General features: G+C 32.1%; 1 protein-coding gene across 3 annotated transcripts; it reads left to right on the top strand.

Moving 5' to 3' along the window:
• The first annotated feature begins 1695 nt into the window (after positions 1-1695).
• LOC107437677 (uncharacterized) lies at positions 1696-14574 on the top strand. Of its 3 annotated transcripts, XM_043045815.2 has the most exons (6): positions 1696-1833; positions 4540-4580; positions 6123-6227; positions 8207-8563; positions 10313-11257; positions 14435-14574. In XM_043045815.2, the coding sequence occupies exons 1-6, from the start codon at positions 1782-1784 to the stop codon at positions 14558-14560; spliced, it is 1626 nt and encodes a 541-aa protein (XP_042901749.1). In that variant the 5' UTR covers positions 1696-1781; the 3' UTR covers positions 14561-14574. The 3 variants fall into 3 exon arrangements, with proteins under 3 accessions (XP_042901749.1, XP_071042757.1, XP_071042758.1); XM_071186656.1 differs by lacking the exon at positions 6123-6227; XM_071186657.1 differs by lacking the exon at positions 4540-4580 and having other exon boundaries at positions 1755-1833.
• Positions 14575-15758: the final 1184 nt, after the last annotated feature.

The following is a 15758-nucleotide window of genomic DNA, read 5'->3' as shown; positions in this document are numbered from 1 at the left end:
ATCAAATAAGAAAAAAAAGTTTTACAAACAAATTTTTTACTATAAAAATCATAACACTTACCTTCTTTATAAATCCGTAGAGTTCCAAATGAAATGTTCTTCGTTTGAAAGTTTTATTTTCAAATAATGTGTGCATAGATTATCCCTTTATTACTTTTAGATAACATACCACACATCAAAATTTTATAATTGTAAGATCTCGATATGAATTTGAATATGTAGCTTAAAAACAGAACAGCTGAATTCTAGTTGAAATTATCTATTCTTTCAAAACTAAGAAATACTTACCAAGAAAACGATAAAAAATTTATTAATCATCAGCACAAATGACACTATTTCAAGTAATTTGGTTGATTCTTTATTGTTGTTTTCCGAATTATATAGATACAGAAATATATACTGTTCTATAACAAAGAAGAATTCTATAACTATTGCAGTTCTTGACGTTCTGAATTCACATTTCTTTATTGGAATGACGAAAGCAATGTTGACTTCATTTTAATTTGTAATGAATTGAAGACAGAAAAAATTATTTTACCGTAATATACACATCTGTAACAGCAAGTGATCATGAAATTGTAAGTTATGTTGTTGGTAATAGAAAGGTAAAAATTATTGAGAAATTGTTCTTCAAATGCTTGGCGTGTTCTGCTTCAATGTTTGGCATGTTCTGGTTAGTTTTTTCAAGTTCTTCAGCTGTTCCTTAGGGAAATTTTGATTTTTATTTGCTGCTAAGAAAATGGCGTCCGTCATGGCCGATGATTTTGATGGAACTAAATGAAAACGTGATAAATTAATGTCTGATATTTACAGGCTCCCGATAGAGGGCGTACTCGAGCGTTGCGATCGCGAATTGTTTTTCTATAAATATTTTTTTAGTTTGTTTTGATACACATATAATTTAATAGGGTAGTATTTTTTATTTTCAAATTTAGTGGATAACAATTGTAAAAAATGAGTGAAAACAATCCCACGGACAATGCGACGGATTTAAGGTTATGTCAAGGTACGTCTCTTGTGAATATCAATTGATTGTTAGGTTTTCTCTTTTGAAATTACATTATGACGCATTCACATGCATTATTAATGCAAATACATTTTCCATGGCGAGACGATGAGGCAACCACAAGCATTTCCACTGGCTCAAGAGGGGAAAATGCATAATATTACCGTTATTACAGAGCACGGAAGAGAGCGGAGCAGGAAAAAGAGTCGTTGAATAGAACTCGTGATTCTTCTACGACTGCTGATTCTTCTACAATTAACGTCGCAGGTAACGAAGTTTAACTTCTTCCGCGCGGAGGGACTTCACGCACTATTTTTTTTTGGGGGGGGGGGGTAATAAATACTTTGAATAGTTAATATTATTTTTGAAGACAAAATAAAAAGTAATATAACCCTGTATTCCTAAGATTCTGGCGAATATGATGCTATTTCGATAACTCCATATTAAGCCTTCGGAGAATTTTTTTTTGTTTCACATCTTTTCCGTAAATTTTGGCTTTCAGCCAACCACAAATTCTTTCCTGAATATCGTAATTCTCTAACTATGTTAGATAGAAAAACTCTAGTTATGAATAGATGAATTAGCACGGTCATCAATTTTTTTCAGAAAACAATCATATCAATGGGTGACATAAGCGTGAATACATAAAGAATTATTTACACGCATTCAAAGGTAAAAAATTTTCAAATTGTCAAAACAAATACAATTCTTAAAACTAATTCATGTCTTTATTTTAACATTAATAAGAAAAAAATTTGCAAAATTTTTTATCAAAATGTGCGCTTGTGAATCTAGCGACATCTCAATTGCAATAGTGTCTATTTTAGGTAAGTGAGTATTTAAACCAGTTATGAGTGTGTATAAGTTATAAAAAATGCATTTTCAAAATATTCATTAATTTAACTGACAAATAAAGTAATTATCCTCCATACATTTGCTTAGAAATTATAACCTTATTATAAATTATAAATTTATTTTCTTGGAAACTTTACGACCGTAGTTGAATATAAGAACAGCTTTGAAACATATGTCGTTTAAAATTTCAATCCATCTGCTTATACTTGTAATTTTACTTCAGCTAATCATTCTTCATGAATAAATATGCATAGATTTGAATAATTTAAAAAAGAAGATCCATTTAAAACCGTTGTCTTATAGCAGTCTCAGTGACTAAGCTGATAATTTTTTAACCATATTTCAATGCAAGTAATCTTTGAATTAAATAAGTTTACTGCAGTAAACTTATTTGAACTATGCATAGAATTTACGATACTTATCTGTTTTAGTGCAAATATCGGCTACTAATATTTACCTGGGACGCCGTTAGCTTACATTTTTGCGAAGTGGAAAATCTTAATTTACTGAATAAATAATTTATCAAATCATAATCTAAGTTTGGCTTTCTGCTATTTAAGTTTTCATGTCTCCAAGCGTGGCAGCACGAATTTGGTTTTCCAAGTAGGACCACAAATGCTCTATTGGATTAAGGTCAGGAGAATTTGGGGGTCAAGACATGACNTTTTACTTTTAGAAGGTACACTAGTTATAATTAATTAATTGTAGTGATAGATACTACTACTTATTTTGTAATATAAGTATTTGAGACACTGAACATTGCTGAAACATTGCTGAATTCACTATAGAACTATATGCATAGTTCACAATGGTACTATGTAGGTGTAATATAGTCTACAATAGACGCGTAATGTCTATAACACTATGTTCCCTATCGATATACGTGAACGAAATAGTTCAGGGCTCGAAAAACAGCCCGTCCTCGGCGGTCAAAAATTCCCCGCTGACAATGAATTTCTCAAATCAGACGTCCGCGCGGACGGCCATTTTCCCGTTAATGTTCGTGATACATTTTCAATTTTTGTTATCTTACAAGAAATTCGATTTGATTTCAACAAGTAGCTATCTGAGAAACAGCTTTTGATATCTTTTGGCAACTAAAACATGCAGATGTTACTTGAACATTTAATTTGCTTTTTTGAAGGAGTAGATAAAGAAAATTTTTTCAAAAATGTGTCATTAAAATTTAATAGACATAACATCGTTAAACACCAGAAAACACCCAAGCTATTTATAAAGACCTAATGCAACAAAATGACCCACAATACAGCACATACTGCGCATGGTGGAATTGATGTTTTCTCTGTCTGGGAGTACTGCAGCGGTTGAGAGGAGCTTTTCAACAATGAACTTACAAAAAAACACATTACGTACTGGTCTTAAGCAAGAAGCGTTAAACGCAATTATGAACATCTACTTAAATGGAAAATCCCTTTCAGATTTCTGTGCAGAAACCTCTGTAAATCATTGGCCTGATTGCGGAATTGGCAAACGTCATATTTGATTCATTTAAAAAACGCAGTACCCTCGGATAAATTGACATTCCANCTTTCAGACGTCAGGAATTGTTCTATGAGGATTATGGGTCCTAATGTGCCGCATGAAAGCATTGTTCTTGGGCGAGACACCATGAAAACCTGGGCGAGCCCATTGTTATAGATGGAGGGTGGTCATAATGTAATGGCTCTTCGGTGTAAACGTTTGCAATAAATAAGAGAAAATTATATTTTTATTTATTTAGAAGCTATGGCTTAGTTTCAAAGGAGGACAGGTACATTGTTGGATAAGCCGTCCTCGGGGGACGGGTAAAATTTCTGATTTTTTTCGAGCCCTGAAATAGTTCTTAAATATTTTCATGACGGGTTGGTTAAATAATTTGCACCAAAAATACTATTTATTTATTAATAAAACATTACTAATTCAATCACCGTGGACTAAATATAATCGTGTCTTTATAATTAGGTATGTAATTTCGAGGTAAACGAATGAACGAAATATGGTTAGTAATTTGCGCTTGGGTACCAAAAAAAAAACTCCTTTATGCCTAAATAGTGGCCACGTTTTTAAATTGACGTCGTTTGTATTTAAGACAAATTTATTTTATACAATTGAAAGAAGGAAAAAAAACATGACTGCTGTGAAAAATTGACTTCTTATGTTTCATTCAGTTGTAAAGTTTGGTTTTTACGAACAAATATCAATCTTCTCCAACGCTTGAGATCCGTCTACTGTGAATTGAAAAAGTGAAATGAGCTAACGAACTGATCTGAAATAACTGAGTAAGTAGTTCCAAAACTAAGCGAACGTTAACAAGCAGGAGGCTTCTAATATAGATAAAATTAAAAGCGGATAAAATTAAAGCATAAAAGCTGACTAATAAAACTAAACGGAGAGTGAGTGATCGCTTAAGTTTCATCTCATGGATATGGAATATTTTTAAACATGGACATGGGGTATTTTTAAAAATACCAAACACCCCATTCCAGAAAGAAGCAATCCTAGAGGATAAAAAAATCACAAAATTATCTGAATCTAAAAATGTAAAATAACTACAAATAGAATCTTACAAATCACATCTGTATGGGGTTCTATTTATTCGAGTTAATTTCTGTACTTTTAAATATAGTAAAATTTCGGTTTAAGTAAAGACTAAAATCTTTTTCTTCTTATTTTTACAGCTATATTTTTCGATATCCTTGCGAGAAAGTTGTTTAAGAAGGTAGGAATAAATAGTTTACATTTTCTTTTTTTACCAGAATTTAGTTTTAAGTTTAGTTTCATCTAACATATCAATCATTATGAATTCATACGAATAATTCATAAGATCTTCATAAATTAGTGTAAATAAAGCAATTGGGATAATTCCTTGCCACCCATCGTCCGAGTATGAAAATTTTTGCATTGAACAGTTTCTTAGCCTTGTTTTCCGTTAGATACTTAGTAAGCTTCACTGGATAACAGCACAAAACACCGAAATATTTTATTACCTATATGAAAATCATTGTGTTTTTTTCCCGTAAAAAATACACACTTAAGCAATTTGAAATGTTTACCATTGCATTGCCTAAAAATGTTTTTATAAAAAAAACACTTTTTTAAATGAACGAAAATGAAAATTTTTTTTTAAATTTTTTACGTCTAAAATTATGGAACACGGGCGTAATAAACTTCTACCATCACCTAAATTTATCATTTGTTTCATTTTATTCATTTATTTTTTTATATAATACTACAATTTCAAGTGTGCAACTTAATTTTAGATCTATGGTATCAATCAGATCAATATACCATCAAAAGCAATCCCAATTTAAGAGATTGACACAAAATGATACTCATACAAAAATTAGCGTAAAAAGGAATCATCTATTGAAAAAGCATACTGATATCATTGTGTAAAGTAAAAGAGAGAACATGAAACACAAATCAAATCAATGTATAGTTAAACAGAACGTACAGTTTTTTGGCACAGTAGCAGGCGTAAGTTGCGCCAAGTGATTTTAATACTACTACTAAGCATTATCCACAGCTCAAAGGCATTCTATATCTGTCACTGAGGATGGTACATGTTGCATTGAGAATGCAATTTTTCATAAGAATAAAATTTTGCATACATAATTTGAGCGAAATCAGTCAAATAGTTACTGAAAAATCAAATTTTGAATATCTGACTGTTTCAAAATTTGATTTCTCAGGAACTATTGGACCAATTTCGCTTAAATTATGTGTTTAGCGATCCAGAATTATATCCTTTAAAATTATGTAAGAGACTGTATACCTTACGATTCAAAATTTTTTCGACTATAATTAAGTAAAATAATAAATATTTACTGAAAGCTATTTTGCATAGAATTCCCTTTGGTTAAACGATCAAAATTTTCATCATTGGGATCAATTTATTGAATTGGGATCAAAATTTTTTCAATTCGCATTAAAAATTCTCGAGATATGGAGCAATACGCAAAAGTAAAACATTTCCCTGATTGCTGCTTTCCCCTAAATTAGGGGCGGGGGGTCAGAGATCCGATTCAGTTGAAAAAGAAGAGTAAGTTTATTTATTATTTTTTCTTTAATTAATTTTTTTTCAGCGTCGTGAGCCATATTTTTTAAGCCAACTGCTTGGACAAATGTCCTCTAATTTGTTCAAGTACTTAACTTTTTTTCCAGCTGAAACACTTTCCGTTTTCTTTAAATTATAATTGCCTTGAAAATTCTGTATAATGATTTCAGACGGATCCAGCCTTATGTAGTTTTATTTTTCAAGGTTGTGGATTTCTTGCGATATAAGGAATTATTAAATGAACCTGAGCCCCCCTTAGCTGGGAATCTTCTTCGAGAAGTTACAGCATTAAAAAGAATCACTATTCAGGTACTTTCAACGTACTTTTCTGCTGAATTTATAAGAAACTTTACCTCTAAAAAAATAATTTTATTTACGCATTTATTTAAAAAAAATTGGAGAAACGAAAAAGGAAAAAAAAACTAAGTTGAAAGTAAAAAAAAAATATTTGGACTAAACTCTCATGATTTATAACCATATGTATGAGTATACACACAATTTGCTTGCATTAATGTTCATTTAATAATCACAAAATTGAACGATATTGTTCATAAATTGACAAGATCTACTAAGTATCACAATAGCGATACTTTAAGCAACAGCGATATATACAGCCAGATTAACTCAATATCATATTTACAGTTATTTATGGTATAGTTAATGAAGAATTGTAGAATTAATATCCAAGTTTTCATTTCGCTATACATCGTGCATAGCTCGAAATATTCAGTAAGCTTTGAGATAAATATTATCCCAAAATAGAGTCTATTCGGTCAAGATTAATGCTACTAGAGATTTGGGGTAATCACCCACAGGTACTTTACTGCTTTTTTTTTAAATAATATTTTATCTCATTTTAAAACCAGCTTCAACTTGTACCTTCCACACAAAAGTACTATCAACCTGAGCACGAACGTTTTTATCTTAATATCAAGAATTTTGCAACATTATCCAACAATCATTAACAATAAACACGGTGATTTGATCTCAGAATATTCAAAAGAATCCGGAAAGATTTTATTGGATACCTGTAAGCAACGTCACGAGTTTGTGTCGAACTGGCTTCTGAATCGAAAAATGCCACAATTTGCCTACGATTACGTCACTTGAAGGTATCCAATTATCATTGCCGAAAAATTCAGTCTTTTGCTAAAACTGTCAATAGTGCTAAAACTGACCTTTTTCGGTGTACCTTTTCGAATAAACTTTTTATTGTTGTTGTTGTTGTTAATTTACGTCGCACTAGAGCTGCACAATGGGCTATTGGCGACGGTCTGGGAAACATCCCTGATGATGAGCTTCTCACGAATCCTCACAATTTTGATCCTCTGCGGAGGGGATGGCACCCCCGCTTCGGTAGCCCGACGACCTGCGCGCGAAGTCGAGCACTTTACGGTAGCACAGTTTAACGAGGACCAATACCGCACACCCTCGGTCCCTACGCAGACTAATCCAAGTGGTCACCCACCCGCACACTGACCGCAGCCAGTGATGCTTGACTTCGGTGATCTGCTGGGAACCGTGTCTTAACGATCAGTCCACTGCGGGACAAACTTTTTATGATATCGCTTTGAAATTTTTTGGAGATATTTGTGATTATATTAGTTGTACGCTGTGATAATGTTTTTGAGTTAACAAGAATGCTTTTGGTGTTATTGAAAATTTTTGGTCAAAAATGCTTTAACTTTTATAAAAATTAAAAGTTCTAAATTCATAATTTTTTAAAAATAATTTCGCCAACGATATTTATTAACAGATATCACAGTGTAGGCATGTATATGCAAATATTCTGTGAAAAAAAAAATGAAGCAATATCTTTTAGTTGCTGAAGTTTAGATGTTGAGAAAAGGCCAGTTTCAGCATAATTATTATATGCTATCGACTCAGCTTTATATATATTGCATTTAAAAAAAACCTTTTTTTCTTTTTCTTATATTAAGCAAGTTGTGAAGACAATCATGTTAATGAAAAAATATTTAAAAAGAGAAAGAAGAAACAGATAATAAGCTTATATTTATTAGGAAACAGTTAAAAATGAAAATAAGTAATTTTAATCAGAATAAGTAAAAGAAGTTACATAGAGGCACAGTTAAACACTCGTAAAAAAGTAAATACGGAAAGAATTAAATTGTATAACTATGTTAATTTGTTATAATTGTTGAATTAAATAAACTAAGTTAATGAATAAAATCTACCACAATATGAAGTAGAAAGACATATGTATCCGATAATATATCTTAATATTAAAGCATTATTACTTTAATTAAAAATTGTATTCGAAATTCTAGATATCGGATGAAAAAGAAATCCTCAAATCCGTCTATTATAAGATAGTCAACGATGATGAGTCATCACTGATGAGCTTTCAGAAAATGCATAAAAGTTTTGAAGATCTTCACAATCGGATTAAACGTCGGTTTGTAGCGATTGGCAATGAAAATAGAGCCAGGTATCACCAAGTACAAGAAATGGCATTAAATCTAAGGAATGAAGTATTGGCGCTAAAACTTCAGGTGGAACAGACTGATAACCTTTTGAAGTCGCAAAAATTGGCTCATTTGGAAGACGAACCATCCGAAATTTGCAGAGATTTTGCTGAAGTTTCTTCTCAAACTGAAGAGAGCAGTGAAATTATACCTATTAATGTAAGTTAATTAATATTGAACTTATTCCTTTTTGGTTTGAAATGTAAGTGAAATATAAAGTGAGGAATTAAAGAATCAACGTGGATATTTGACCGTTGCGCGGCAACAATTCCACGGTATTTAGGTGTAGTTATAGAACAAAAATTTTTTTATCATGTAATATTGTTAAAATTGCATCATTATCAAACTCTTAGAGACTACATGTAACCCCCTCCCAAAAAAACGAAGTAAAATGTACAGTTTTACTTTAAATCAATGGTATCGATTAGATCGATACCATCAAAATAGTACCAATTTAAGGGATTGGCACAAAATTATCCTCATACAAAATCAACGTAAAAAGGAATCATCTATTAAAACAGCTTACTTTCATTATTGTGTGATACTTATACTAAGTAAAAGAGTGCATATGTAACACAAATCAAATGTACAGTTTTTTTTTCTTTTTTTCTGTCGTATGCCTGTTTAGGCAGTGGCGGTGCAATTGTTCCTGTTTTTCAGTGGCGCCATCTATGGCCAGGAATTCGACTTCTGCCACGTCATTCACACAACCACAACCCGTTTATAGGGCGGGTCACATTCACACGCAAGGGAGAAAGGACATAGAACACACACAGAGAGAAAGAAACATCCATGTCTTGCCCGGGATTCGAACCCAGGACCTTTCTAAAGCAAGGAAATGTACAGTTAAACGAAACATATAACTCTTTTGGCACAGTATCGGGCGTAAATTGTGCCAAGTGATATGGTACTGTTACCAAGCATTATCCATAGCTCAAAGGCATTCTATGTCCCGGCACTGCGGATAGTACATGTTACATGTAGTAAGTGCCCAAACGGCTATTTATAGCTTTTAAATATTTTGCTTTCGTTTTAATTGCAATATTTTTTTTATTGTAGCAAAACCTCTTTTAAGCTACGACAGAATAAGGAATCTGTGTAATTTGAGAGAGTCATGAATTCAGTTAACAACAAATTTTTGATTTTCATATCGAAGCTATTAACCAGTATGTTTGTAAAATTGAAATAAACATAAAACTGCTAGTGTTTCATCATCAAAAATTATTTCAATTCCAATATCATTTTTTTTAAATTTATTAAATATGTGTAATATATACTTTATCATTTCGTAATTTTGTAGGTCTCAAACCAATATGCCATTTATGTCAAGTTACCCTTTTGTCATTTAGAGCATCATATAAGAGCTTTATTCATAAACAGATATGCATAACATACACGAACGCGCGAACGTTATTCGTGAAATGTTTTTTAGTATTTCTCTTTATGAAAAAAAAAATATTTATAACATTTTTGCGTTGAAATGTTTAATGACATAGATTTAAATACATAAAAAAAGTCAAGTATAAGGTTAAACAAGGTAAGTCAATGGCTAGCTTTATATCTTTAAAAAACTAATAAATTTAATTAAGTATATGCTGGTATGTATGATAATCATCACAGAGTCTTATCAAACATTAAGCAATTTTTTGAAGAAAAAAAATCAGAAATTTTCATTCAAATTTCGTTAAAAATAGATGAAGATGAGAAGGTTGAAAGCAGTTGCAAAAGTTAATAAATTGTCTGCGATTTTTTTTTTGTTGAGATTTTGGTGTTAGCAGAAAGTTTTTTTATTTTAAATTCTGTTCATAGCATCAAAGCATACCTGATACGTTTGTAATTTCAAAATTGCTTCAATTTCATATTTAAATTGCTTTAAAAAAAGTTTATTATTTGTTTGTAATTTTTCAGGTTTCAGACTGTGGAGTTTCCGAAGTAGAATGGATGCCATTGAAGCAGGGCGTGTTCGTTGCTATCATTGAAACCGAGAAACTAAAGAAGGATGTCATTCTCCGAATGTTCAATAATTTTAGAAAAGAATACGAACGCACTAAAGCTCTTATAATAACTTGCTGGGATGGGATAAATGAAGAAATCACAAGCTGCAACTCTCTTCTTGAAAAGGTGCACCACGTCAAGCAGACTATTTTGGGTATACATATAGTCCTACATCAGCAATTTGTGGATGCGCAAACAATCAGAGAAACATTGAGATTCTACGATTACAAATTTAAGAAGTCTATACGGGGAAATGTCGTTCGCAGGAATAAAAATAACGTTTGCCGTCAGGTTGCTTTGGACAGTTTGCATAATGCTCATGCTGCTTTAAATGTCGGATCACTGGCATTTAAAGATAACTCAAAGGATGTTGCCCAAAAATTGGATTGCTTAAGCAAGATGGTGACGCAGTTTGGGTTTACCGCAAAGCTTTTGAAAAACGACGCTGAGCACTGCATGTGCTCGATGGAGAAAAATGTCAGCAATCTGATTACGAACACATCTAACCTGTCTGCTAAAATCGATGGGGAATATTGCCAGGAGATAAGTAGACTGTCTGAAAAATTGCTCGCTCCTGGAGAGAAGCTGTACGTTTTTCATAAAACTTTGGAAGAATTGCGTGCTTTGGCCGATGATTTGAAGTTTCCTTCCAGGCACAGTTCTTCGAACAAGTGGACAGGCAATTTGGAATCAAAGCAACGCGCCGCAGCATTGATTTCAGGTATAAAAACTAAAACTGAAGAGTCAAAAAGTAACAATGGTAATTTTCGTAAAATAATAAATATAAGCGCGTATACAAGCTTTGAAGAGGCATTGAACCAAATCCTGACTTACAATGAGCTCGACAGAAATTCAAAGGTAATATTTAGGTTTTTTTCCTTTCTTTTTAATCTGCATATTTTTTAATGGCAACTTATAGAAATTTTACAATGTCCTATATTTTTCTTATACGTGAATATCCTATATGTAAAATTTCAGCACAGATGGAGCCGGGAATCTTTTGGCCTTCTCCTTTTTATTCATCGTTATTTTGTGTCTCCTCCTCTTCGATTTATTTTCTCATATTCATTAAATGCTCTCGGAAAAATTTTAACATTTTCCAAAAATGCTTTCATTTTTACCTCATTACTTTCTGAAAAACTTCTGCTTTAGCTCCTATTCGTAAGCTTTGAATATCTTTCGCTTGCTTCTGTAATCATATTCTTCGTTCTGACCTTTCCTGCAGTTATTTTAGGAGTATTTTCGTTCCCTCTCTTTGAATTAGTTTAGCCATACTGTTCAACAAAATAATTTTACGGGAGAATTTAAATTGCTTATTATCATAAAACTATGTCCAATGCACTCCTCGACTCTGTACGATACAGCCCGAACAAATGGAATAAAGAAGCCAATCACCGATGATTAATTTTAACGAGATTGACTGCCTACAAATTAAAAGAATAATCTATAAAAATTTCAACTATGAATAGAATAACAGCATATGCAGTACTCAGTTTTAAATAAGCTCCTGCAACCAGGATCAATATTCGTTCACGCAAATCGGTAGAATTTTTAAAAAAAGTCTGGTACGGGGAAACAACACAGCCATTTGATTAAACATTAAGTGGAGAAACATTCTCTCTTCACTAAACAAATTGGTGATTTTATACAAGTGCTGGGCACCCCTGACCAAGAATACTAACTGTGGACTGTCGATTTCAATACAAGCCCCACTCTAAAGTGTTGTTGGTCGAAAATGAGAGGAAAAAAACAGCTCAGAAAAATGAAACGGGTAAAAGAACTCTTAGCTAAGCCATTTCTGAAATGCATTTCAATTGCGCTATGAAAAATTTTTTATGTTATTATACACAAAGAAATTTAACTTTTCTTTGTAAGATGCATTAACCACTAAGATGAAACTATACCTGAATTGCTCACACAGTGGTGGTATTGAATCTATATAAAATTTTATATATCTATTTACAATAATATCTATTTACATAAGAGACTATTTCATATTATATTAGGGTTTATGAAGTAAAGATGATTTTAAAACATGTATCTTGCCAGAAATGCGTAAATATGTTGTTTGGTATCAAAAATATTCTCGTAATCTGGCTGATTGGTCAACGGATGTTTTCTATTTTTTTATTTTCTAATATAGTCAAGTTAACTGTGAACTGCACGTAACGTTGAAATTTAAATATTTACCATAACCTTATTCCAAATCTAAACAAACACAGGTTTTGAAGTGTGCTTATTCCTAACATATACGCAAGCAAGCAGAACTCGTTTCATAACAGAACAGGTTGAATCTCTTTCCTCGCTTTGAAGATCATAAAGGTTGAGGTAAATATTTACAACAAAAAAATTATATTGTCTGTCTATGGGAAGAACTCAGCTCGTCATTCATCTGAAACAATTACGGTGACCATGATTGCGAGGTTTAACTATTTCAAGTTGCGGTTGTTCTGTCAATATTTAAGACAGGTTTTGGCTCCAGTCAGCGCTAGAAAAGGAATCAGGAGAGAGGGAGAACCTCCCCTCTTTGAAATACACTATTTATTGTTTCCATAGCAGCAGAGGAACTTAAACTTTGCGACGAGGGGAGTTCCTTCTACTGACAAACTATCGCTGCCGATTTCTGGAGTTGATTAAGCAGTCATCAAAGTGAGCAGGCGGTGAGGCTATTTAATTCAATAATAAATAATGAAACATAATAGAATACTTAAGATTTTACTAAGTTTGAAGTTGGACAAAGAGCAATTTTGTTCTCGCCATTTTTTCTAAATTTTTCATCCACTCTAAGGAATGCAAGGACGTATACAGAAGTACCAAGTAGTTTGGTCCCGACCCGTCACCAAAATAATTCAAAATCGTATTATTTCCTACAATCTATAACATATTTAAACCCATCAGGAATAAGTGGAAATAAGTTTGGAACTACTTCTGGTATGGATTTTTTTTTCTCTTTTGGATTCATCATTTGCGCATACCCTATAAAAGGACTTGCATATAATACTATTTCACTTTTAACTCTTACAAGGGAAACTAGGGAAGTGTGACTCGCCAATTTTGAAATAAACTAGTGGGATGTATGCCTTATGAGGAATAATTTTAGGGGGCAACATTCGTTTCGGCCCATAGAAGGTCCTATGAGAGATAAAAAATAATTCAATATATAGAAAAATCGGTATTTTATTACTTCAATGCAGACTATTAATTATTGTAATTATCTCATACTCCAATTAATTTTGTGGTACTTTCACGTACTATATAATGCATATTTATTGTCAAAATTGATTACGAAAATTTTATATATCTGTAGTTTTTCAGAAAAACCTGTCAGGTTAATTTTAAAAAAAATTGACATCAAATTTTTAAAATTTTATTTTTCAAAAAATTTTCTAAATTAATTGGAGTATGTAATTGCATATCAATTAATTAATTCATAATTAATTTGCCAACTAATTTATTAGCTAGCAATTTGATTAATTAACCAATTACTTACAAATTAATTAGAGTATGAGACAATTACAATAACTAATAGTCTGCATTGAAGTAATAAAATACCGATTTTTCCATATATTGAATTATTTTTTACCTCTCACAGGACCTTCTATGGGCGAATGCTGCCCCCTGAAATTATTCCTCATAAGGCATACAACCCACTAGTTTATTTCAAAATTGGCGAGTCACACTTCCCTAGTTTCCCTTGTTAGAAGGTTAAAAAAAAAATTTAAATAAACCAGTATTTTTGTCTAGAACGAACACTCATCAGAATTGGGATTATCGTACGCATGTCCAAAAGATTATCTTCACATTTTTCAACATTTAGAGTAGTTCATTGAAAACCACGCAGTTTTAGGAGATAAAAGCTATCAGAGTTTTAGTTGTTTAAATTATTGTAAAAAGTAATTAGAATAAGTTTTATCTCGCTGCCCTTCAAGGAGTTAAAATGAATGCAGTATGAAAAACATCTCTAAATGTTTACTTATTCAATGTTTCTATTTCTTGTGTATGAAAATTTTACTAGCGTTCTCTCTTTTATATCAGGTTGGTAAAGCACGGAAAGGCTTAGATATCGCACTGCGAGATATTAGCAACGATTACCAGACGGAAAGTTGTAACGCATTGGCAACTGCGCGAGAAAAACGAATTGATAAATTATTTGTTGAATAAAACTTCACCAGTCACTTTCATTCTCTCTCTCTTTATATTTTTTTTCACAGAAAAATATTGCATTTTTTACTACATGTAAGGTTATATTTACTACTTACAAGGCTATAATGATAGTTTGGGACTATTATTGTAGCCTTGTTATTTTAAACTCAACAAAGAAACAAATCGAACTCTTGGATCAAGCATTTGCACATTCCAACACCTCAAAGAAAGAAAGCCTCCGCCCAGGGCCAGATTAAGCGTAGGCGGGGCCCTAGGCTATCCAAATTTTTGAGGCCCTTAGATTAAATTTTTTTTCCTGTGTATTTTTTATTTATTCAAATATATAAAAGTATTTATCTATCTTTTCATTTAAGAAAGCAATATGATTAATACTTTGTAAAAAAAATATCGTATTTTATTAATATATATTTGAATTTTTTTTTTAAATCATTGTTTTTCTTAATGTTTTAAAATTTAATTTCAAGAAATCCTTTTTAAAGGGGGCCCTAATCATTGGGGGCCACAGGCCATGGCCTAGTCAGGCCCTAATGGGTAATCCGGCACTGCTCCGCCTGTATCAATTTAAAGTCCGACTTAACGAACATAAACTGAGCGGTGGATGAAAAATAAGAAAGATGCCACAATGTCTGGACTGATAGACTGCGAAGCGAGGGGAAAATAAGAAAGATGCCTTAATCGGGTTACTAATCGGATTTCTCAGAAAGACTACTAATCGGATTTCTCGTTTATGGTTACGTACGAAAGCTTTTTCTCTTCTTGGAGGTGTGGAACTTTCACGGATGACAATTAGATAGCTTTTGTATATTTGTGCAAAACATTTTTTTTAATATTACATTTTGTACATCATTTTATTTTATTCTTTAAATCAACAGTAGTATTTGAAACTTCTAACATGGGTATTATCTGTTGTGTTTGGCTCTCTTTTTTTAGGGAAATAATAAGATTTTGATAAAATGTATTCAATTTTCTCTGCCGTAACCAGATTTTAACTAACAAAAGAACCCTGGATGACATTCTGTTGAAATTCTGGCAAATAATGCGCCAATGCTCACCGAAAGTGTTTACAAATGCCAAACTGTTGTCAAACATTTGAGAAGACTTAGATTAAATTTTTTAATACGATACTTAGGCTTCTCTACTAATTTATTACTCAACGGGTTTGCCCGTGAAGAAATTTCCCCCAAATTCCTCGAGT

Source organism: Parasteatoda tepidariorum, chromosome 10 (genome assembly GCF_043381705.1).
Source record: "Parasteatoda tepidariorum isolate YZ-2023 chromosome 10, CAS_Ptep_4.0, whole genome shotgun sequence".
NCBI classification, from domain to species: domain Eukaryota; kingdom Metazoa; phylum Arthropoda; class Arachnida; order Araneae; family Theridiidae; genus Parasteatoda; species Parasteatoda tepidariorum.
The sequence above is the reverse complement of the archived record's forward strand: the minus strand, read 5'-3'. Positions and strand labels throughout refer to the sequence as shown.

Coding starts and splice junctions, on each gene's coding strand:
- LOC107437677 (XM_043045815.2), top strand. CDS start 1,782: ATGTGCGCTTGTGAATCTAGCGACATCTCAATTGCAATAGTGTCTATT. Junction 1,834..4,539: donor TGCAATAGTGTCTATTTTAG/GTAAGTGAGTAT, acceptor TTATTTTTACAG/CTATATTTTTCGATATCCTT. Junction 11,258..14,434: donor AGCTCGACAGAAATTCAAAG/GTAATATTTAGG, acceptor CTTTTATATCAG/GTTGGTAAAGCACGGAAAGG.